The sequence below is a fragment of the Lontra canadensis genome, unplaced genomic scaffold, assembly GCF_010015895.1.
Source record: "Lontra canadensis isolate GAN:19392208 unplaced genomic scaffold, GSC_riverotter_1.0 scaffold48, whole genome shotgun sequence".
NCBI classification, from domain to species: domain Eukaryota; kingdom Metazoa; phylum Chordata; class Mammalia; order Carnivora; family Mustelidae; genus Lontra; species Lontra canadensis.
The window spans coordinates 13,513,922-13,539,040 of NW_022631042.1; the positions used below are offsets into that span (position 1 = coordinate 13,513,922).

At 42.4% G+C, this 25,119-nt stretch overlaps 1 protein-coding gene across 1 annotated transcript in view; it reads right to left on the minus strand.

The window, feature by feature from the left end:
* Positions 1-7,452: 7,452 nt before the first annotated feature.
* Positions 7,453-25,119, minus strand: part of LAMB4 (laminin subunit beta 4) — a 96,720-nt gene continuing 79,053 nt past the window's right edge. Inside the window, exons 30-35 of the mRNA XM_032873390.1 lie at positions 22,293-22,437; positions 18,967-19,174; positions 16,386-16,524; positions 13,371-13,544; positions 12,261-12,414; positions 7,453-7,603 (exon numbers count right to left, since the gene is read on the minus strand). Of these exons, the coding sequence (XP_032729281.1) occupies positions 7,464-7,603; positions 12,261-12,414; positions 13,371-13,544; positions 16,386-16,524; positions 18,967-19,174; positions 22,293-22,437 (960 nt within the window). The 3' untranslated portion in view covers positions 7,453-7,463. The remainder of the gene's footprint in view (positions 7,604-12,260; positions 12,415-13,370; positions 13,545-16,385; positions 16,525-18,966; positions 19,175-22,292; positions 22,438-25,119) is intronic.

Here is a 25,119-nt window from a genome sequence, read left to right on the forward strand (position 1 = left end):
TTTTTGTTGTTGTTATGTTAGTCACCATACAGTACATCATTGGTTTCTGAGGTAGTGTTCCATGATTCATTGCTTGCATATAACACCCAGTGCTCCGTGCAATCCATGCCCTCCCTAATACCCTTCACCAGGCTCACCCATCCCCCTTCTAAAACCCTCAGTTTGATTCCTGGAGTCCACAGTCTCTCATGGTTCATCTCCCCCTCTGATTTTCCCTCCTTTTTTCCCTTCTCCTAATGTCCTCCATATTATTCCTTATTTCCATAGGTAAGTGAAACCATATGATAATGGTCTTTCTCTGTTTGACTTACTTCACTCAGGATAATCTCCATCCATGTGGATGCAAAAGTTGGGTGTTCATCCTTTCTGATGGCTGAGTACTATTCCATGGTATATATGGACCATATTTTCTTTATCCATTTGTCTGTTGAAGGGCATCTCAGCTCTTTCCACAGTTTGGCTATTGCGGCCATTGCTGCTTTGAACATTGGGGTGCATGTGGCCCTTTTCACTACATCTGTATCTTTGGGGTAAATACCCAGTGGTGCAATTGCAGGGTCATAGGGAAGCTCTATTTTTAATTTCGTAAGGAATCTCCACACTGTTTTCCAAAGTGGCTGCACGAACTTACATTCCCACCAACAGTGTAAGAAGGTTCCCCTTTCTCCACAACCTCTCCAGCACTTGTTTGTCTTATCAATTTTGGCCATTCTAACAGATGTAAGGTGGTATCTCAATGTGGCTTTGATTTGAATCTCCCTGATGGCTAATGATGATGAACATTTTCTCATGTGTCTGTGAGCCATTTGGATGTCTTCTTTGGAGAAGTGTCTGTTCATGACTTCTGCCCATTTTTTGACTTGATTATTTGTTTTTCGGGCATTGAGTTTGACAAGTTCTTTATAGATCTTGGATATTAGCCCTTTATCTTGTCATTTGCAAAATACTTTTCCCATTCCATGGGTTGTCTGTTTTGTTGACTGTTTCCTTTGCTGTGCAAAAACTTTTGATCTAGATGAAGTCCCCCAAACTTCATTTTTTCTTTTGTTTCCCTTGCCTTTGGAGACAGGTCTTGAAAGAAGTTGCTGTGGCCAATGTCAAAAAGGTTACTGCCTATGTTTTCCTCTAGGATTTTGATGGATTCCTGTCTCACATTGAGGTCTTTCATCCATTTTGAGTTTATCTTTGTGTATGGTGTGAGAGAATGGTCGAGTTTCATTCTTCTATACATAGCTGTCCAATTTTTTCAGCACCATTTATTGAAGAGATGGTCTTTTTTCCACTGGATATTTTTTCCTGCTTTGTCAAAGATTAATTGACCAGGAACACGTGTTCTACATCCTCCCATAAGTTACTATCTGGGTAGATAAGGCTTATCAGCAAACTTTCGAGGTAAGAGAAGACTTCAGAGAAAGTGCCGCTAAGCGGGAAAGGGACAACTTCAAGGTGGGGGTAGGGTGGGGGAGTTTCTTTAAGGAAAAGTCCAGTTTGGTGGAGAGAGAGGAATCAGGCTTTTAAGGCAGGCAACACTGTAGGAGCACCTGAGCACAAGGGAAGTGCGGATGTCACATACACACACAGTGATTGTTAGGAAGTAGGTCTCTGAAGGATTTCAGGAATACCTTACTCTTCTCTTAGCCCTTCCACCTGTGAGTGACCCTGGGCGGTAGACCAGGGATAGTCCTTAACATTTCACAGCTGAAGGAAATGAAGACATGAAATTCAGAGGCTGTGAATCACGTGAGGTCATGTAAGGGACAAGACAGAATTCACCTGCCCTTTGGTGCCCCTGTGCCCATGCTGTGGGACAGAGAGGGGACTGATGCAGCAGTCTGGAGAGGGACCAGATTCCATTAATGCCTCAGAGATACTGAAGGGGATATTGGTTTGGTGGATTTAAAGGAGACTGAAGTCACAGTGACATCACACGAGAGGTTTGCTTTTCTCTCCTGCGCAAGTTCAAGCTGGTAGGCAGTCCAGGGAAACCAAGGGTGGACAGCAAGGTCATTTTGCTGCCTCTAAGCCCCAGGAGGCTGGTCTACACGGCAGCATCAGCCTGGTCTTTTGGTTTAAGGAATAGGAAGTGGCCTTCCTACATGCTCTCTCCAATTCCCATCATCACCCGTTCTCCTCACCCGATGAGGACTCCCTGTCTCATGCTGCCCTTACCTTTATAACTTTCCTCCACCAGCCCCTTATTAAACGGTTCCATCTGCACCCTGCGGAACTCTGACTGGTAGTCAGCTAGGGATTTCACTTTCTTTTGCCCTGTTTCACCAGGATTATCCTCATCTACATGGGTATACCCGACTCGCCACATTCTGGCCCACTTGAAGGGGGAAAAGACGAATGAGAGTGTCTTGGTTTTCTACTGCTGCTATAACCAATTACCATAAACATAGTAGCTTAGGAGGACACGTATTTATCTTACAGTTTTGTAGGTGAGAAGTCCGACACAGGTCTCACTCGGCTAAAATCAAGGTGTGTTTTTATCCAGAGGCAGTGGGAAAGAATCCCTTTCCTTGCTTTTTCTAGTTTCCGGGGTCCACTTCCTTCTCTGTCTTGAGAGCCAGGAATGTCAGAACAAGTCCTTCTCTTGCCGGTATCTTGCTGCCCCCACCCCTCATTCTCTCTCCCTCTCTTCCACCTTCCTCTTCGACTTTTAAAGACTCTTAAAGTTACACAGGACCCACCTGGAGAGCTCAGGCTAATTGCCCCATCTCAAGGTCAGCTGATTTGAACCAGAATTCTATCTGCCTCCTTAATTTCCCTTTGCTGTGTAACATAACATAGTCCCAGGCGATGGAGGTTAGGGCATGGATATCTTCTGGGGTCATTATTCTTGCTTCCCACGGAGGTTGAACAGCTTCCTTTTAAGGTCGTGTCCTTGAAGTCGCACATAACACTCTCACAAATATCCTCCCGGCTAGAATTCAGTCACATGGTCACACTGAACTGCCAAGGAAGCTGAGAAGTAGTTTCTCTAACTAGGCAGCCACGTGCCTGTTTAGAAATGGAGGAGTCCTATTCCCAAAAGAAAGAAGGAAGACAGTAGATACTGGACAGCAATTATTTTGGTTTCCCTTCATCTTGCCACCTTGGTGCTATGGGTAAAGGGCACTTAACTCCTGGCCCCGAGCTGCCTCTCACCTGAGACTGGTTTCTAATTTAGGAGAAGATAGAATTGTTACCTTAATGGACCATCATAGTGATGTTTCCTGATCTTCACAATGATTTTCTGATGAGACTAGATGGTTTGCCAATGTTTCTTTCTGACCTCTGGTAACAGGGCTTCCTCACATTTACCGGCCACAGACTCCATGTGTGACAGACCTGGTACGCTCTCCGCCATCTTGCTCTCCCTTCCACAGTCACAGTCACCGATCCTGTCTGCTGCCCTGTCACTGAGTGTTGCCTGTGTCAGTCTCTATTGAGCCCGGCCACTACGCCCCATCTCAATCCTGACTCTCTTATCTCCTGCCCTTCCCTCCACCGCTGCTCTGAGACGCATGGAGTTCAGTGTAGACTTCTCTGTTCCAGTCCCTCACACACCACGACAGACTTCCCAGTGCTGGGCAGATGTGGTTGGTGTGCACTCACCTCAAGCCTAGGAAACTATTAGAGTCATTATAACAGAAGCAAAGACCATGTATTCATGTTGATGTAAGGCAGAGCCGTGAGCTCTTTCCTGAAAACTGACAGAGGCTTCTCGATGCAGAATACACAGATCTAAAACCAAGAGAGGGGGAAAATCTGACACTCTTTGCAATTACATTCAAATGCCTCACAGGCAAAATTTTATTCCCTATACCTGACTTTGGGCTCCAGTCTCTAAGGAAGTATGTTTTTACTAGATGACACAACAGTTGCACCATTGAATTAGAAACCTACCAATAACCAGCTCTTTCGGGATAAACAGGCCAAAGAAGGGGGGATTATCATTTTGATTGGGGTCATTGGTCTCAACTCTTATAGAGAAATAGAGCTTTTGTTACACGGTGGCAGCAGGGAAGGGTATGACTGCAGTCTAGACAATCCGGTCCTGCCAAGTCCAAGGGCAAAATGTAATGTAAGTGCACTTTGCCTCTGTATCTGCAGGACCTTCAGAGACAGAATTGCCAGGAAAGAAGGTTTGGATCACTCTACCTGGTAAAGAGATGCTTGCTGAAGGCGGAGGGAGGAAGGAATGAGTAGGAAAGCAAAACCATTAATCCCAATGCAGCCTCTTGAAGAGTTCACAGAAATGAGGTTTGCAACTCAATCTGTGTTCCCCGTGTGAATTTTGTACGTATTTATATTCATTATAAAATATAAAAATGTGTTTAATTTCCTTTTTAGTTCCCTTCTTCCCCCACGACTCTATACTTGATGTGTGTTGGTGGTAAACGCTATCATTTGGATCATCAGTTGAGGGACATCAGAGACCGAATTGTAACAGAAATGGAAAAGGGAGAGAGCATCAGTGAGCGATGGGACTTAGGCTTGGTTCCCTTGAAGACCTGGTGGATGTGCTTCCAGAAGGCTGAGCAGAGGCAACATGGCATTTAGTAGAAGGACTTGTTTTGTTTTAGAATCAGATGTTGGATGAAGAATGTATCATATTAGGAAAAGGTGGACTGTGATGGAAATTTGTAAGTTTTTGATGCTTGCCATCAAAACACTTTCCACCTTGGAAGATCCAAAGATACGTGGAGAGAAATCTCCCCCCGCCCCACTGCCAAAGCTAAAAGGGGGTAGAAGTTCTGTCTTCTCCCCCCAGTCAGGGCACATGGAGAGGCTCAGGCAGTTGGATATTTCTCCCAATATCCAAAATGGGATTTTTGAGTCATGGGAGAGGGACACGAGATGCAAGACAGTTGAGAGTTAACTGGAGGTTGCCGAGTGTCTAATAGGGCGAGTGTTAGCATCCTCACCGGAGTGCTCCTGGGGTATGATCTTGGATATATTCCCAGATGCATAATTTTCCTTGGTTGCATTTTCCCCAGTCATTTCTTCCACTTTATGTGCTATGAGATTACCTTTTTTTTTTTTAATTTATTTATTTGAAAGACAGAGATCACAAGTAGGCAGAGAGGCAGGCAGAGAGAGAGAGGTAGGGAAGCAGGCTCCCTGCTGAGCAGAGAACCTGATACGGGGCTCGATCCCAGGACCCTGGGATCATGACCTGAGCCGAAGGCAGAGGCTTTAACCCACTGAGCCACCCAGGTGCCCCTATGAGATTACCTTTAAAGAGATTCCTTTCCTGCATAATAAGCTGTTATTGTTTGCGTATGTCAATGTTTGCATCCAAGAACCAGACTGGTAAAATAATATTTAATTTTTGTATTGTTTGGATTACTTGCATTTTTAATATAAGTAGTGCTTAAATAAATGGATTATTCACAAAGCTTTTCTCCCCTGTATTTAAGATTATTTTTTTAATATACGGGTTCAACTGGATCTCAGGTTATATCTTGCTACACATTTTCAGATGACTTTGCAATGTATAAAAGATACTGTTTCACAAAATCTTTGCCTCGGTCACATCTTGAGCAACTGATACAGCAAGTAATAGAAATTAGAAATGATTTATCTGAGGAAAAAGATGTTTCACGTCGGTACATTTTTTAAGATATCCAAAGCTTATCATTTTAACACATCAAAGTTTAGAAAGCATAACCACTTTTTAATGACAATCTTTCCAAAGTGCATCACATCATTCCTGACCTCATCAAGCTGCGATTCCTTATCCCCGGAGGCCCAGGGTAGATGAGGAGTTTATCTCTCGCTCTTGGACTTGATTCCCCAGATCATAGCACTTTCCTTAGGGCTGGGGAATTTTCTGCCTCTGGTGACCTCGAAAGCCTCCAGGTCAGAGGACAGAAAGTCCTCCCTCTTTAACCCTTGCCACACTGTCTATTACTTGCATAGTTTCCTACCACTGCAAAGCTAGAACAGTTGAATGCTGCTATTGAAAACAGATAACCATACTTGTCAAGTTAAGTGTCTCATCTGTCCACGGGTGGAAGTCAGTATCCTGGTGGGAAGGCTGGAGTGTCTTCTACCCTCTCTATGCTGGAGTACACAACTTAGATTTTGTGACAACTGCGTTGCAGCTCTGGTTCAGGTTGTGTGTCAGTTTCCAGATGTCTAAGTGCTGAATATATAGAGCATTGCAATCAGGAAGTTTGAGAGAAATTTCTGGTGGGCTTTCCGGTAGAAAAATTTCACTTTGTTCTTCAGGTTCTCCAGGGAAACTGCAGTTTTCCTAAATTATGTATGTTTTAAGAAATTTCATATTTATGTGTAATTCTAAAACTTGATTTAAAACTTGATTGTAAACCCATTTTTTATGAGTCAGTCCTTAAGGAAGATGGCTCCAGCTGCTTTCCTCTTTCATACATCAATGTTGCTGTCTATTATTTCTTATTCAAAACTGTGGGGCCAAAATCCCTTACAATAATCCCTCTGAAGGATGGCTTTCGCAAACGGAAGTGAAGGTGCTCGGTTATATATCATACATGCAAAAAAAAAAGTTCATGCAAAATCATAGACCCATTTGAAATGAGAAAATCTGATTTTTCACACTAAACAATAACAATGAGATTGCTGGTCTTTCAAAAATCAGTAGCACATTTTACAGAAAATCTGCTTACAGACAAATTACAAAAAGTAGTACTTTGATATTTGTCTTTTTGAATATTGTTCCAGTGCCATTTGGGGCAAACAGAACCCTTTGGTTGAGAGAATGAAATTAGAGGGAAGTGGGTGGAAAAACACATTACATTTTGAATTGTATGCATTTTGTTCAGAATAATCATTTTAGAGATAAAGCAAATCCAAATTAAAAATAAAACCCAGGCCAGTCTAGCACATGCCATCCAGATTCATTCCATTCTAGTGTTAGAGACATTGATGTATTTTAGCTTAATTTGTTTAAATTTATTTTTATTCTGCTTTACTGCTGTAAGAACATTTAAGATGAGATCTATTTTCTGAACACACATTTAAGTGTGCAATACATTGTTGACTTACATACAATGTACAGCAGAACTCTAGAATTTACCCATTTCACTTCACCGGAACTTGATGCCCATCGATTAGTAATGCTTTTACCTCCTGCAAGCCCCATCCCCCCACAGGCAACTTATTTCACTTTGGTTCATTTGACTGAAGTGATAATTAGTAAAGAGAATACTTATTTATTTTGCACTTGTCATATGTAACACATTATTTTTACATTATGAAAGGGAAAGGAGGGCAAGAGGAAAGGTTTCTGAAGCCAGAGACGATGTCTGTACTTCCTCCTTTCTCTTCCATGTGGAACAGCATTTCCTTGGTCCAGCTCAGATCTTTGGCTAGGAGCAGGCTCCGGAGCTGGAGGAGGTGGGGCTGTTTCTGTTTCCCAAGTTCAGCACAGCTCCTCAGGCTTCCTTGTCAGAAGCCAGGAAAGTAGGCAAAGGTATCTCACCCTTCGCCTCTGCCTAACTATAGCAAGTAGCATATTTATTTCCTTGCTCGACAATCTCGTTTTTAATGGCAACAACTTGATCTTCCAGCTGTTTCAGTTGCTCCGCTTTTTCTTGTCTACTCAGATGCAGATCTTGGATCTTCTTTTCTAAATCTGAAACAAGAAAACGAAGGAAAGGAGAGATTGGGTTTTGGTGGATTCTTCCTGGATACCCACCTTATATGAAACACGGGGATTTCTGTGCCTCTTAAAGACATATTAAGCTCTGTGTTGCGATTCAACAAACGAAACATGTATTGTCACCAGGCTTCTCAAGGTTTTCACACAAATCAGAACAAACTGATGTTTTGTCTAAAAAGTATTTTACATCCAATGGCATTTATCAATGCCAGTCTAAAGCTTGTCAGAGTTTGTTAGAAATGAAAAGGTGGAGGATGAGCCTTGATTGGACTTGGTGAATATTTCCACAGGTTTGCTCTTGCTGTTTTAACTTCACTTTTTAACACGTGTTCACCACTTTAGGGGTTCTCAGTCTTCCAGTAAAAAAAAGACTGACATTTTCATTTCTTCATTCTGCTCTGTGGATATTCAAGCCCCTGAACAGGAAAAGCAAAGTGATGCCTTCCACTCTTACCCATCCATCTGTCCATCCATCCATCTGTCCATCCATCCATCCACCCATCCCTCCAATTTATCCACTCTTCATTCAACAAATACCTGGGAATTATGGTAAACCCCAGCAAGGAGCCCACAGAATATTGGATGGAAGAGGTAGAGTGGGCCACAGTTAAGAGTGTGAAGTGCCTTTAGAAAAAGAAACTTCTCATAGGTTGAAGTGGAACTTCTTAAAGAAGGAAGGTAAATGTCCCACTTTACCCAGACAGGGCAAACCTGGATCATGAGGAGGGAGTTGTCAAACTAGCCTGGAGCATATGTTTAGAGCAAGGAACTGGATTGCGGAAGAATTTGGAAACCGTCTGGTGAACAAAAGATGAGGATGAACTAACTGGTGATGTTTTATATAGAGAAAGAAGAAGATTCGGGGCATGTCCTGTCGTTATTTTCAAGTATTTGAGGCCTAGGAAAGCAGAGGAAATGTGTTTTGTCATCCTGAGGAAATAGAATGAAACCAGCAGGTGAAACCTCCGTGAAGGAAAATTTTGTCTGATTTTAAAGAACTTTCTAGCAGTCACAGCTGTTCAAAGAAAGAGCTGCTACCAGAGGTGGTGAGCATTCCATCTCTCGAAACTTAAATATAGATCATTTGGGATTGAAAAAGAGATTCAGCACTGGACGTGTATTTGTACTAACAGGAAAAAAGACCCCTGAGCCTCTTTCATAGAAGTCAATGAGGCTGTGTGGGTTCCTCTTCATTCGCCTCCGCATTCACATCCACTCTCCGTCCTGCTCTGTCCTGGAAAGCTAGCTTCGGTGGATGACATCATCTGGCTCCCGGGATCTCTGGAGTTCATTCACGCTTGGCCACCGGACAGTTCAGAGAAGGGATCGGGGATGGGAGGGGGCGGGGAGAGTGAACAGGCTGTCCCTGTGCAGCCAAAGGGTTCTGGCAGTCCTTCCACCTCTCCCCTCAGCCTGCAGGGAGGCCCCGTGCCTTTGGCTCCATCCATCAGACAGCGATGTCAGAGCATTCGCCCTCCCTCGCCCCTGCTCCCTCGAGCCCAGGGATGCTGACGGCTTCCCAATGAAGCCAGTCACACAACACCCGCCACACCCTCAACGGAGTCTCAGAATTCCTGTGAGTTTTTAAGAGTTCCTCCCATCAAGAAGTAGAGGCTATTTGCCCTCTGCCCTCAAACCGGGTCCAGCTGGGCCTATTGGGGTGACCAACAGGAAGTAAGAGAAATCAATGCACAAGACCTCCAGGGCCTTAGGGCTCCCCTGCTCACTGTCGGGAACCCTGACCCAAGTGAGCTGTAGAGCCTGCTGGGCTGAAAGAGCCCATTGAAAGAGGATCCAGCATCTCAGTCAAGCTGACCCCAGACTGACCAGCCAATGGACCCATCAGCTGAGAGCAGCTGCTTGGGTCACCAGGCACAGACCCGCAGAAGAACCACCCAGGCAACCCACAGAAAAACCAGCCATGGTTGTTGTTCTAATCCCCAAATATGGAGGGTGCTTTGTTATTCAGTAAAAAGGTAACTGAGCCAACTCTGGCTCAGTGATCCAGAATTATCTCCAAGTGTGCTGTCTGGTTCTCGCTGCGACCCGGACTGGAACTAAGTTCTGTGGAAGGAACCTGGCTGTGGCCTGGAGGCATTTCTCCACTCTCTCCACTTTGACCCTGCCAAGGTAAGGAAAGGCTCCTTTCTGGGGTCCCCTGGCCACTTCTTCCTACCAGGGGGATCTAGAGCACCGCCCTAGGGGGTCAGACCCTTCTCCAGTCGCAGCGTCAGCAAGGTGGCCAAGCTGATGTCTTATTTTCCTCCCGAAGAGAGCCAAAAAAGTGGAGTGTATGATCTTAGACCTCGTTTAGAAGGAAGGTTCCTGACTTCTCTTCTGACCTAATTTCAAAAATTGTGGAAGTTCTAGTTTATGGGAATAAGTGGAAACAATTTGGACCTCGATATAAAACACGAGACAGAAAATATCCTTCCTGTTTTTTTGCTCCTCCACTTAGGTCTGGAAATAACAGCAACCGACTTTTGAATCTTTCCTAGTAATTCCTTTTTAAAAATATTAGGAAAATACTGGAAAGTACAATTGTGTAAATCATATAAATGTCAGAGATGTAAATTACATAAATAATTATATATATGTAAAAAGTGGTGTTTTTCCTCTTCACTCTCCCTCTCCCCAGAAATGATGAATGTTAATGGTTTAGTATATATATTTTGTATATTTCCTGACTTTGGCCCATACCAATGTTGCATTTTCATATTTTTTTTTCATGTCATGGTGGTGATATGAGTGGTTCTAAGGCCAAAGACTCATATTACAACAAAGAAGCATTATAAATGAGGAATCTTGGTTGTTTGAATATCTTGAGAGTTCTTATATTCCAAATGAATATGACTAACTTTAAAGTTTTGGAGACAATAAATGCAACCAAAAGTAAAACTAGACCACTCATCATTGGCTATTTCTTAATGATTTCGAGGTAGTTGCTAAGGGCATGATGCCTTTCCAGAAAAACTATGAGTACCCGTTGTGGGGAAAAGAGATTCTAATTAACTTCCTGATTGTGTGTATTCCCTATTTACTACACTGGGTGTGCACCCAAATTTCCATTTTTGATCAAAATCCTGGTCCAGACTATGGTTCCTTCTGGAATGTTTTTTTTTTTTTTAAGATTTTATTTATGTATTTGACAGACAGAGATCACAAGTAGGCAGAGAGGCAGGCAGAGAGAGAGGGAGGAAGCAGGCTCCCTGTTGAGCAGAGAGCCCGATGCGGGGCTCGATCCCAGGACCCTGGGATCATGACCCGAGCTGAACGCAGAGGCTTTAACCCACTGAGCCACCCAGGCGCCCCTCCTTCTGGAATGTTACCTACAGATCTATATGAAATGACCAGTGCCTTGGGGTCTAGATCATAGGGATTCTAAAACAGTTATTTGCATGGGAGGAGAAAATAAGCAGCATAGGTTAGGACAGGGTTTCCTAAGTTTCTCAACATCCACACCCTTAGAACTCTGGGCAAATAATTGTTCATCACAGGGCTGTTCTGTGTATTAAGAATGTTTACAAGCATCCCTGGCCCCCATCCACTCAATTCTAGTTGCACGCCCTAGTTGTGAGAAGCAGAAATGCCTTCAATACTCCTGTCCCCAGGGAAGGAGAGAAAATCACCCCTGGGTGAGAACCAGGGTGTAAGGAGAAGGGCATTTCCAGTTGACCGAAGGCAATGGGCATTTGTTCTGACGAACACAGTGAAGACTCCCCGATATCCTTTGAAGTAAAAGCATGCAAGTGGCTTGTTATATGGCAGTCCCCCAGCCACTGACCCAATTCCTACTTCCTCGACTTGGTGGGCTCATAGGTAGTTGAACTGTGCCAATGATAAGTTGGTATAAATTCTACCAGGAGGGTGGAGTATTAGGTTACCGTCAAATTGGTGGAGTGTGTAATAGAATCGATTGAACTCCCATATGATCCAGCAATCCCCTTCCTGGGTATATATCTGAAGGTAATGAAATCCATATCTCGAAGAGATTATCTGTGTACCTATGTTCATTGCAGCATTATTCACAATAAACAAGATATGGAAGTAACCTGAGTGCCCATCAATGGATAAAGAAAATGTGGGATGGGGTGTGTGTGTATAAAATTCAACCATAAAAAAGAAGGAAATCCTGCCATTTGCAACACATAGATGAACCTGGAGGATGCCACACTAAGTGAAAATAAGCCAGAGAGAGAAAGACAAATACTATATGCTCTCGCTCCTATGTGGAACCTTAAAAAAAAAAAAAAAAAAAAAGGCTAGAACTCACAGAAGCAGAGAGAAGAATGGTGGCTGCCAAGGTCTAGAGGGTGGGGGAAATGGGGAGAGGCTGGGCAAACGTACAGACTTCCAGTTTGAAGATGAAAAGCTTCTGGGGATCGAATGTTCCGTGTGGTGCTGACTCGTTGGCAATATTGCAGGCACCGTACGGTGCGTCGATCTTAAGCATTCTCACCATAAAAAGAAATAAGTAACTATGTGAGCAGATGGAGGTGTTGATGACCTTAATCGTGATGATCATTTCACAACGTGCATGTCCATCAAATTGTCACACTGTACACTTTAAACAGACACAATTTCACCTGTCACTCAGACCTCGATACAGCTGGGAGAAAAGAAGAGTTACCTGCTATTCTTCTTATCTTGTCCTCTGTATCTGTGGCCAGTTTTTCCACTGCACCTTTTAGCTGTTCCACTTTTTCCAAAGTTACCTTTGTCAGTCTTACAGCACCATTCTTATGTTGAAGAGCAGCATATTGGTTTCTCAGCTCTGCAAACTCCTGCAACAGAGCCACACACTCCCATCACCAGAAAATATTTACAAGGCGTGCACCCATGCACGATATTTGCCCGATACTGTTCCAAAAAGGAGCAAGAGGTTTTTGTGGGGAAAAAGGTACGAGAGATGGGAGGCGGGAAGGGAGGTCCAGATGTTAGTATGAAGAGCTCCCTGGGCATTAGAATGGCAATCTCGGGGGTCAGCCTGGGTGGCTGACAGTCTAGAATCTGGAACAGCTTAGTGAAGCCCAGGAAGGGAAATGGGGAGAGGATGGACAGTAAATATGTCTCTCAACCTCCCTTCCATAGAAAATGTGCTCAAATCCCCCATCTGTGGGCAATTACCCAGCACATTAGGAATGAAAAGCAAGAGAATGGACCAATTGTAAGAACACTTTCCCATTTTTCCCATGTTTAAGCTACCCTATTAATGCAACCAACCAGAGATATCCTGCTGAGAAAATGAGTTGATAGTTTCTTTCAGCAACCTAGATGAATAGGGTATTTCCCACAACTGTTTAATTAACTCACTCTGACTTTTGTAACTTGACCTATTCTCTTTGGCAGGTGACTTTCATGTCTTTGTTTTCGTGATCAGTTATGTGATTGAATTAGAGTAAAGTGTAAATGTACCCAAGACAGACCAATGGCGCGAATCCTGAACATCTGAAAGGAAGGAAACACTGGACGAGGACACCACTGGTAGTCCTGGGAGGAGGAGATGTGGGGAGGAAACACTGCATCCTAATTTGGTCAAAGGACTTCTGTCTTCCCTGGAATCACCCTCCACAACAGAAGAGCCTTCATGCCCATCGGGATCCCTACTAACACACGCCACTGAGCGCAGTCCTGCACTAAGGGAAATGCTGATAAATGGCACAGTGAGCTGAGGTCAGAGGATTAGCCTTCAAAAAGGGTCTGTCTGTCTGCTCTTGGTGGCACCGGCGGGGCTAATGACCTGCTTGAGGTCCCCAGCCTGGCGTTGGGCCGATGCGGCCTGAGCAGTCACACGGGCGGCTTGCTCTCTGTTCCTTTGCAGCTTGGTCTGCAGCCCGGAGAGCCTGTCCTCCAGCACTGACGACTGCTTTGCTAAGTCGAGCTCATTCTTGGTGTGCTTGGCTTTCTTTTCAGCCTGTTGTTGATGTAAAGACCAGAGAGGAGAAAGTCTCTTTAGGTAACAGACAACAAAAAGACAAATGATATAATTACCCCTCAGAAAATAAGCGAGGTAGGAAGGGAGAAGGAATCATTCCTTTGCTTTTCCATTAAAAACAACGTTGTAAGAAAATATTTCAGACAAACACAAGGTCATAGAAGCAACTATGACACGTATCCATGGTGGCCAGGTTAAGAATAAAGCCCCACCAGCGAGCTAAGCTCTCCTCTCACCCACTCACTCCCCACAAAGGTAACCACTATCCTGAATCTAATGCTTGTCATTCCACGTACTTCTATGTGCTTTTTATTAGATCCCGTGCAGCATGCCTAACGTGCGGTATTTTTTTAACTTTATGCAAATATATGATGCTGCGTATTTCTGCAACTTAATTTTAATTCAAAATTATGCTTGTACAGTTCTTCCTGGCTAATTTGCATAGCTCTTGTTTATTCAGTTTCAGCAATTTAAAGCATTCCATTGTTTGACTATACAATTTATATTTCTATTCTCCAGCGGATGTGGGTGGCTTCTCATTTTTCCTCCTTACAAATAATAATAAACATCTTATCTTCCTTTCTTCTTTCCATGGCTCTATTTGTCCCATATAGCAGTCAGATCTGACTGGTCATCTGTTAGCTCTTGTATCTTGCTCTTGGGTCATAATTTCAACACCTTCTTTGATTTTTGCAGGCATAACGAACATTCTGATTTTGTATGCTACATGGAGTACCTGTCTTATCTGCAGACTCTTGTTTCCTGTTTCTGGTGCCTCTTGCTTGAGGCAATTTGTTCTTTTATGTGTTCTGGGAGACATTTTTGAGGCTCGGTTTGAAGGTGCATTCCTTGGGAGGGGATTTCCGCTGGCCTCTGGCAGGCATCTTGGGCACTATCGGCTCACGACCACTTTAAGGCCCCGCTGTTGTCGGGGCCACACAAGTAGTGTGAATGCTACCCTCAAACTCGTGTAAGAGCCAGCCAGTGGTTAGCAATTCTTAGTGAAGACCTTCCTCCCCCGCAGCAAGTGTCTTTATTGGCACTGTGCCTGCGCGCACACGTGTGTGTGTGTGTGTGTAGCTGTGTGCACGCACACGTGTGTGAGTCCACGCAGCAGTAGGAAGTAGCAGCTGAACATTTCACTGAGGATTTTGCCTTTCCAAGCGGGGGTCATATGCTCTCCTTGCGTGGGCTTTGTTTTCTGTCTCTGCTCATGGTGAGGATTAAAGTCAACAGCTTGGGCGCCTGGGTGGCTCAATCATTAAGCATCTGCCTTTGGCTCGGGTCATGATCCCAGGGTCCTGGAATCGAGCCCTGCATTGGGCTCCTTGCTCCGCAGGAAGCCTGCTTCTCCCTCTCCCACTTCCCCTGCTTGTGTTCCCTCTTGCTGTGTCTCTCTCTGTCAAATAAATAAATAAAATCTTAAAAAAACAAAAAACCCCGACAGCTCTCCTACACCAGCGATTGGCGGATATCCTCTGCCTGCCATCAGGTTCACGCTTTGTTATCTCTCTGGATTCATACTTCCCTGTTGTGGTTGGCCTCTGAAGATTTCCTCCATCTCTTTCTAATTCAGGTATGTATTAAATAAAAAAAAAAAATATCCCAGACAACATTTTGGGTTTTTTTCTACTAGGAGGGTTCTGCAGGAGCCCTGGCCTACCATAATTGTAGGGGTGGGGGGGAACTCCAAAAACCTTCTTGTTCCTTTGGACATTTTTTTTTTTAAGAGCACAAATCTACAGCTTTTCTGTAAAGGACCAGAGAATAAATGTTTTATGCTCTGTGGACCATGAAGTCTCTATTGTAACCACTCAGCTCTGTGTCACTGTGGTGCAAAAGCAGCCATAGACAATATGGGGCTGGATTCCAATAAAACTTTGTGATTTTTGATAAAAAAACAAAACAAAACAAAACAAAAACAAAAACAGTACGCCCATTTGACCCACAGGCTGTATTTTGCCATCCCCTGTTCTAGCGTATATGCCTCAAATGGGAAAACCTGGAGGCCTTCTTTGTTTTTTTTTGGGGGGGGTTGCTACCCTATATTTGCAACCTGTTCATGTCTAACCTCTTTATTTCCTGGTGCCCTACTTCCTCTTCTGTCACTTTCTGCTTTTCTTTTCAAAACGCGTGTATTTAGATCTGTACAACCCAGCTGAAAAACAGAGACTGGGAGCTGGCATTCTAGGGGGAAAGGGAAGGCCCGGGGACGGAGCCTTGGAGCAAGACACATCACACAGCTTGGGACTAGTTCCTATCCTGTCCTCCCACTGCCAGACTTCCTCTCCCAGATCCATAGTGTGGGTTAAACCAGGCCTGGCTCCCACCGAACTCTGGATGGAACACTATCTTTTGGGTGAGATATCCTTTTAGTCCTAAGATACTCGGATGAGATTTCATGCCAAACCTGCCAGTTACAAAAACCTGGCAACAATGAACTCTATTTCTTTGCCTTGTGAGCTTTAATAACTCTATTACTTTCCCTGGAATCAGAAGGGATAAACTCCCGCCTCAAATATACCTTTAATTAGCTGTGTGACCTTAGGGAAGTCACTTAACCTCCCTGAGTCTCTGTTTCCTCATTTGCAAGCTGGAAGTAGCTCCTGCTTTGTCCCCAAGGAGGGGTCAGCAATGACGAATTGATGTCGTAAGAACTCCGTTGAACATCAGTTACATGCATCACACCACCACCCTTTCATTTTGTCCTATAATCATCCCATCAGGCAGGTCAGGCAAGCGTGACATTGGCACACGTCAAAACCAGGCTGTCTCCACATTCAAAATCTTTTTCAGGTTTGTTTCCAAGAAGATAAATACCTGTAGTGCGTTCTCTTTAATTTTCTTGATCGCTGCCGTCAGCTGTGTAATGGTAGAGTTTACCCATCCTTGGGTGACTTGAACTTGTTGCAACTCATTCAGCGTTTTGTCAAGATTTAATAGAACATTTGCTGTTTTTCTAAGGTAGGATATTAACGTGTCAGATTAGATAAATACACAATTATTCATTTGTTTCACCTTGGGAGTCCCTTCGGCTCCGTGAAAAACTTAGCTGAATTATTTATAAAGCAAATTTAAATGCTCTTATGCAAGGCCAAATCCTGAAATCTTTATTTTGAGAAAGAGGTAGGTTGAAATGCCAATAACAATACATATATATGCATATCAAGTAGAGACAGGTATGGAAATCAAAGATATAGGTCTTGTTTATTCTTAATCTGTCATAACAAGAGAGGCTCGAGGACCGTCACCAGTGAGCTTTGAACAAAATATGCTCAGCCAGTTCCCATTCCCTAATTTCTCACACTTCAGCCACACTCTAAATTCTCGCCACAGTGCGGGTGGGAGAGCTAAGGGGCCCCACAGACAGCAAAGAGAACTAAAAGCCCTCCATTTCCAGGCTGTGTTTATTCAGGTTTATTTAAGCTCCACTGACATTCTAGCTGCCAGGGGCCCTGTCGGAGGTTAAAATCACAAGCATTCCAAGTGGTTGTCTATTTTACAGAAATCAGCTCACCTCAAGTCCACACTCCCCAGATACTTGGATCTGTGGGCTCAATACCACCTTTGGAGGAATGAACCAAGTGAGCGAACTATCAGATAGACCTTTGCAGAGGCATAATTAGAAATGTGCATGGAAGGGAAAACCAGCTAAATTGCAAACATCCCCTGCCCCACGCAGCCCTACCTCTCCTCCCAGTGGAGTCTCTCTCTTATTTTTTAAAAAAGGGTCTATTGTTTTTTTAAAGAGCTGTTTTAGGTTCGTAGCAAAAATGAGCAGAAGGTGCAGAGAGTTCCCTGTATCCCCCTGCCCCCCGACACTCACAGCCTCTCCAGTTATCAACATCCCTGCCAGAGGCGGACATTTGTTAACGCTGATGAACCTACATCGACACATCACAGACACCAAAGTCCAGAGTGTACACTGGGGTTCATTCTTGGTGCTGCCCATTCTGTGAGTCTGGACAAATGTGTAATGACATGCATTCATCATCCTGGTATCACACAGAGTATTTTTACTGCCCTCAAAGTTCTCTCTGCTCCACTGATTCATCCCTCCCCTCAGCCCCTGGCAACTACTGATCTTTTTTACTGTGTCCACGGTTTTGCCTTTTCCAGACAATAGGTAGGTGAACCACACAATAGGTAGGCTTCCCCTTTCTTTACTTCTTTTCCTTACAGGTCCAGAAGGGGTTCAGGTGCCTTCCCTTCTCATAACATCCCCCACCATATCTTCATATTTAGTCTTCTTCCTTTAAATTTTCAATGTAACTACTTTTAGAGTAAAATGAGAAAATACCTAAAAATAGAAAAAGAAAAAGAAGCAGAAGTGGAAGAAAGAGAAGAGGAGGAAGAGGAAGGGAAAGAAGAAGAGAAGGAAGAGCAGGAGGAGGAGGAGGAGGGAGAGGAGGAGGCAGCAGCACAGAAAGAGTAAAAAACCATTTTCAGGAGGGGAAAAATGTACCACTAACCGTATCACCTTTTAAGATATCAGCACATTCTAGCATTTTTGGCCTACAAATTTTTTTCTTTCCATGATGGAGACCGTCTTCTTTATATAATCTGTTACCTTGTTTTTAAAAACATCAACAATGCCTGCATGTTACAAAGAACCTTTCCTCAGCATCATTTTTAACATCTGTGTGACCGTACTGCGCTTACTTATTCTTCCTGATTGTAAGTACCAAAGCCGGAAGGGGTTGGGCTTATGGGGAAGTCTGGTACACTTCAATTATCCAAGTGGCAGGGGACACGGAGAAGGCAGGTCAGCTCTCAACTGTTGGGCGTCCTGACGTGATGGCATTGCCACTATCCAGCTGACCCCACCTAAAATCTAAAGCACCAAGATGCTTTTTCCATTGGCTTGGCTAAATCAGCAAGAGCAAAAGGAAGCATGAGTTAATGAAATCCGTGCACCGTATCTGTAGTTTTACTCCCAGGTTAGTCCTGGGGCACTAGTCTTTGTTTCTTCTATTCCTCGCTGTCATATCTTTTCAGTGTAGTCTTTTTAAAAAAAAGTTTAGATCTTCCAAGTACTGTCTATTATGGTAAATACAGAAAGCAGCAGACATAGGTCAGCAAGAAAGGGAAAAGACAGCCATGTTCCCACCACCTGTTAAGATATTGGCAGACAGCTAGTTTATGGCACTGATTGGTATAAAGACTAATAGGTCATTGCAAAGGTATTTTCCAAGTCTGTAGAAAGTGGGAAACAAGCATTCCTGCCCACTGCCTCCCAATTCCCCAGCTTCCTGAGGCTCTTGCAAGCAGCTTAGCCCTCACCCTGGGCACTAACCTACTGGACAGTAATTTCATTTGAATGTTAAGTAGCTCCTCACACAGTTGGCCTTTTAGCAGCTGTCCTGGGCGAGGAAGATGAGAACATGAATACTGTACTCACTCAGCATCTTCTGCCTTCACCAAAACCTTCTGGGCTTCCTTGGCTGCTTTATGTAGCCTGTCTTCATCTGCCCCGTAGTCCTCACAGAGCTGCACCAGATTCCGCACTTTGTCAAGTTCATGGGTTAGATTCTGCGATGTCATGGGTAGATGGACATCAAGTACGGGATTTGCAACCTTCTCTATATCCTCTGGAGGCACGTTTTCCTCTTAAATAAGAAAGTGGTTTTAGGTCATCCGTCTCCTTATGAAACTGTATCTTGTAAATACACCCACAATGAACTCGAAGTCAAATGTACATGCACCTGATTATTTATCCCTGGGACACAGGGATTAGACTGTCTACATCCCGTAGATTCTTCTTCATCCCCAGTTTTCCTTTCTCTCTGAAAGAAACACCATTTGTGTAGTGTTGAATACACGTTGCACAAATGGTTGCTGGAAAACTGAAAACCTATAGGCTTGCAATGTGTATATTCTGCAAAACATCCTCCTGCGAACCAGTTAAGTCCTGGTTCAAAAGCAAGTACAACGGTTAGATGCCTGTCACCAAGATTTGAATACGAATGAATGAGACATGGGGGAAGCACCAGGTCTGGACCCAACAAAACTTGATTCTAATCCTCTGTGACATCAGAAAGGCTCACAGTTGTTGCTTGGGACAACCCTACCTGACGCTATCACTCAAAGTCCTATTTCAGGAAGGGAACTTGACAATAGAGAGTCAAGTCCCAGATGAGTAATAGGTTAACTGGAAACTGTTAAATACACCCCTGCCCTGCTCTTCAGGAAAACAGAATCAGCCTCCCCTGAGAACGGAAGCAGCAGATGGACTGTTAGGGTCCGGGATGCTAACACTTTGCGTCGCTCTGGCTCCTTACTGAGGCATAATGCTGAATCCCTTGCGAGAAGTTGGAGATCTAGTCCTCAAGGGGCTGACCATCCAGTGGGGGAACAGAAGCCATTCCATATGAATATTAATAACATAAGAACAGAGATGATAAACAGAAGACGAAATGATATGGGATCCAAAGGGAGGAGAAAATATTTCAAGAAGAACCTCAAAAAGGCACATAAGTTGAGCCTGGAGGACAGCAAAGTTTGTACCCATGGAAATGCGGGGTGAAGGCAGGGGTAAAGGCATCCCAAGCTGAGCGAAACTCAAATGCCAAAGTTGGCTGCAGCAAGAAGCCATCCTCGGATCACTGCTGGTGGCAGAGAGTGGAGTCGCAGTGCAGGGCTGCACATCCCAAAAGGCTGGAACAGAGCCCAGGAGCTTCCACATGGGAGGCCGAGGAACTCGGACTTTCTTCAGGAGGCAGTGCGCACCACAGACACCCTCCAGCTTTTGACAGACATGACGTGAGTCTATATCCTTCTGGTAATCATTTTGTTCTAGCTTTTTATTTAAAATAAAAGGACTATTTTACTTCCTGTCATGTTTTTTGAAAAAAAAAAAAAAGTAAAGAGATTTTTTTTGTGTGAGTAAATCACAATTATGATTGAAACAGCATGCACTGTACTCGGAAGTTGGCTCTTGAAAGAAAGAGTATTTCCTTTTATTAAAAAAGTTCTAATAAAAAGTAACTTTAATTTAGCCCCATATTCATCATCAAACATTTATTGGCATTTGTTATGAGATCGTAAATTCCAAAATTTTTATATGGGACTTGCAGGAGAAGTGACAGCTAACTTTGTCCATGGGGAATTTCAGACCACAAGGAAAATATAAAGATGGTCAAGACGAGCGGAGGAGTGCAGCCACCATACAATTTAATAACACTTTGATTTGGGCTTCATGGAAAGGATAGAGGAAGAGAAACTGGTGAGAGGAGGTACTGCTTCCTGGGGACCAAGGGTCTTGGGACCCAGATCAGAGATGTTTCTTTTACAGAATAGGATTTTTCCCTTTGCCTACTTTAATTTTCGTTGTAATAATCTGGAAACAGTTTTTTTTTTTTTTAAATTCATTGGGGTAATTAAACTTTTTTTAAAATTAGAGATATATTCAGCAGCAATGACAATGAGACCAGTAAGGGAATAGTCTCCATGACCAATGGCATGAGGTGGAAAGCAGTAGACCTTGCCTTCTGAGCCATCAGTTGGGGCCCAGAAGCATATGGCACCATTTTGCATGACTGGTCTGGCAATTTGGTTTTGGTGCCTCAACTGACCTATATCTGAAGAAATAGCTAATGTGTTCCTTAAACCAACCAGTTTCTAGATCTGTGTCTAATCAATACAATCCATCCAGCTAACGCACTGAAAATTTGCTTTTGAACAAACAAAATGTCCAGTAGACCAATCTCATCCCATTCATTTTTACTGATTATTTTGGTCATTTTTACTGATGACTTTGCGCTGCCTCATTTTGTTCTTATTTCGAAAATCAGGACTTGGGCTGAGTTCATATAGTATCTAGAAACATGGAGATAGAAAAAGCAATTGGCCATAGGAGTCTCTTACAACTATTAAACAGATTCACAAAGTGGTTGCAATGATGGTAACAGACATCCCAGTTGTCAGCTGATTCACATGAGGAGCATTAAGTTATTGAATCTGGAAGACGGTGATGGAGAAGAAAACCTCTTAAGATTTACTCCATATACGGTCATACCCAAGCTGGATTATTTGCAGAGGGAAGTTTCAGATCAATTTCCAGCTGTACTATTTGATTTTTATCTTCAACTACTAATTCTCTGTAATTTAAAATAAACTTCTTAAAAAATAAAATAAAAGTGAACTTTTACAGTAAGGCACAATGAGGGATAATAACATCATAATTATAATAATAAACGGATCAAATTATTCCTTTCAGTCAATCACAGAGAACCAATAGGAAACTTGGAAAATAGTCTATAATAGTTAAAAACTGATATTTTAGATACCACCTCCTTAGAGTATTTGGTATACTAACCGAAATCTGGTATGCTTTGATCTCACACAGTCTGTCAGCAGAGAAAATCGTGGAATCATAACATTAAGAAATCTGATAGAATCATCATGTTAGACTTTTTTTCTTAAAAAAAAAAAAAAACCCACATAACTTTAAGCACCCACTTCATTTGTTTGAAGTTTTAACTAAATTCTAGGACTTTTTACTAAATTGATCTTGTACAGATAGCCATATATATTTTGATAGAATTAATATTTGGGAATTATTTTCATTAAGAAATTTTATATCAAGGGGTACATCATGTTTCTGATTTAGGCATTTCATTTCCACTTAATGTAATTTGAACTCAGTTATGATGTTTGAGTATATATTAAAAAACAAAAAACAAAGAAAAAGAAACAAAACTAGTCCCAATATATTTTTCTAATTACCTGACAAAAATGTTTTCAGTTTTTTGATTAAGAGATTCATTTTCTCTTCTTCAGATTCACTTTGATTTTTCATACTTCTCAGTTTCTCATTTAGCTGTAAGGCACTGTTTTTGGAGATTTCTGCCAGTTTACTTACATTTTTGAGCTGGGATAAGAAAAAAAAATAACAATGAGGAAAACACAACAATTAGGCACATTGTGTGATGTTTAATTACCTAGTTGGACCAAAGGAAACTCACTAAAAACAAAATAGGAGCATAGAGATTAAATAAAAGATTCATTTTAAGGGATTTCTCTATGAGGTGATGTTATTTGTTTTCATTATCATGTTTGCTTAGTGTGAATTTATCTTGTGGTGTCTGGCTGGCTCGGTAGAGCAAGTGACTCTTGATCTTGGGGTTGTGAGTTTGAGCCCCATGTTGGGTGTAGAGATTACTTAAAAAATAAAATCTGTAAAAAAATAATGTGAATATATCTCTTCAAACACTATTAGTGATCAAAATTATTTGGAAACTGTGTTGACCTAGTGCTAATGACTTCCTGGTACAAATGTAAAACAAAAATTCTGTTTTAATGAGACTTTAGCATTCTATAATGTCAGCAAATTACTTGGGACTGCTTACAGTGGTCATAATGTTTAATAAGTTAAGATAATTTTCTTTTATGTAAGTTAAAATAATTACTCTTCTTGACATTCCTCAAATTCAAAAAATGTACTTTCTCTGAAAGCTAAAAAGAAAGCATTCCTCCTTTTAATAAACGAGTTTGAGCTCAGAGCAGGCTACAAAGATAAATTCCAAACATCCTGTACACTTGGTGGAGGAATGATAGGTCTAAAAGTCTTGCCCTCTAGAAGTGCAAAGTTTTAATTATGTGATTTGAGAAAACTCCTGAGCTTTTCTTGACATTCCAACAAATTAGAGAAAGAGGAAAAAAAAAATAAACAACAGAAAGCAATAGGGCAACATCAGCAACAAGTTGAGCTGTATGGAATAAATTAATTGTGACAGAAGTAGAGCTAATTAGGATCAAAAACAATTATGGAAAAAAGAATCTCCCTTTATTTCCCCACAAAAGGAGCCAGTCTAATTTGAGCCATACGGATTTTTTGGAAAAGGATTTAACCGCACTCATTGGAAATGATGAAACAAAAAAAATATTTACATGGTGAAAAGTATGTATCTTCATTTTTTTGAGAGTTGTCCCTTAATTTTTCTAGAACTTCGAAAACCTTAGAGTGGTGAGCAGTTGTTGAGAGATATCTTCAAAGTTCCCATCATGAGAAAAAAATCTAAGTGAGGGGACGGATGTTAATCAAACTTCCTGTGCCAATCATTTTGCAATATATTCATCTACCAAATCATGTATGCCTAAAACTAATACAGTATTCTATGTTAGTTATCGCTCTCTCAATTAAAAAAAAAAAAGGTTAGCAGGAAGAACACATGAAAGTAAAATGAGAATTCCACAAATAAATACTCTGGACAGGAAAACACAAAATTGTAAAGATGAAATCTGTGTCAATTAGTCGATGCTGTACTCAGAGAGAAAGAGATTGCTAAATTACTTCACTCTTAAAACATCTCTCTGCAATCCATCTTTTGTCACCACTGACTCCTGAGAATTCTCTCACAATCTTTCCTGGCACTCTTCTGCCCCATCTAATCAAGAGGGAAATAGCACACCATTTTATCAACATGAAAACCCCCCGCTCCCGCCCATCGCAGTTCTTCAGTTGGGCGCTTAGGAAGCCAGATCTTGCTAGAACATACATCAGGGGCTATCTTTTAAAAGTAAAAGCTTAACACAGGGCTTCTTTAAATGGTGTGAGGTTTCTGGGTTTTTGGTTTTGTTTGGTTTTGGGTTTTTTTGAGTTTTTCTGTTTTGTTTTGTTTTGAGAAGGGGCAGTAAGGTGTAATCATTTAACATTACGTTGAACAATTCAGGATTGTTTTAACCACCAGGATGCCAGACCAGGATTTGTCTTTGTTACGTGCATTGCTGGGTTCCCAACATCTAGATAAATGTGTCGCATATCGCACATCTTAGGCACTCAAAGAATATTTGTTGGAAGAAGGAAGAGTAACATCTAAGTGAAAACTAGGTAGCAATGCAGAATTATGACTATGTAAATAAAAATTTGCAACATTCAAGATGTGCAGGATATCCGCCAGCTGGTGCTAATCAGAGGCTTGCATCAGGACCTGGATTTGGGAGCTTGTGGAGCACGGGCTTGGGACCAGCTGGGGCTCAGGCTCATGCAGATGAGGCTCAAGGAGGAAAGTGCAGCTCTGTGTGCGCATGCATGTGCGGGCAAGCCCGTGTGTGCACATGTGTGCACCCATGAGCGTGAGATGCATACCATATCTTAGCCGTGGTTCTCAGCCCGTTCCCAAGCTTGGCCTTCTATCCTCCTGTTGATTCTGAAACTGTTTTATTCAGGGGTCGGTTTCTGTTGCTTACAAACAGGAATGCTGACTGCTATAATATTTAACTTACATATTTTTGGGTGTGTAGATATAATTTCATTGAAATAATTTTATATTTAAACTCAATTAACATATAATGTATTACTTGTTTCTAAGATAAAGGCCTATGATTCATCAGTCTTTTATAATACCCAGTGCTCATATTGTTGGTAAAGAAATTTAGCTTTTTTTTTTTTTAAAGATTTTATTTATTTATTTGACAGACAGAGATCACAAGCAGGCAGAGAGGCAGGCAGAGAGGCAGGCAGAGAGAGAGGGGGAAGCAGGCTCCCCGCGCCGAGCATGAGCCCGATGCGGGGCTCCATCCCAGAACCCTGGGATCATGACCCGAGCCGAAT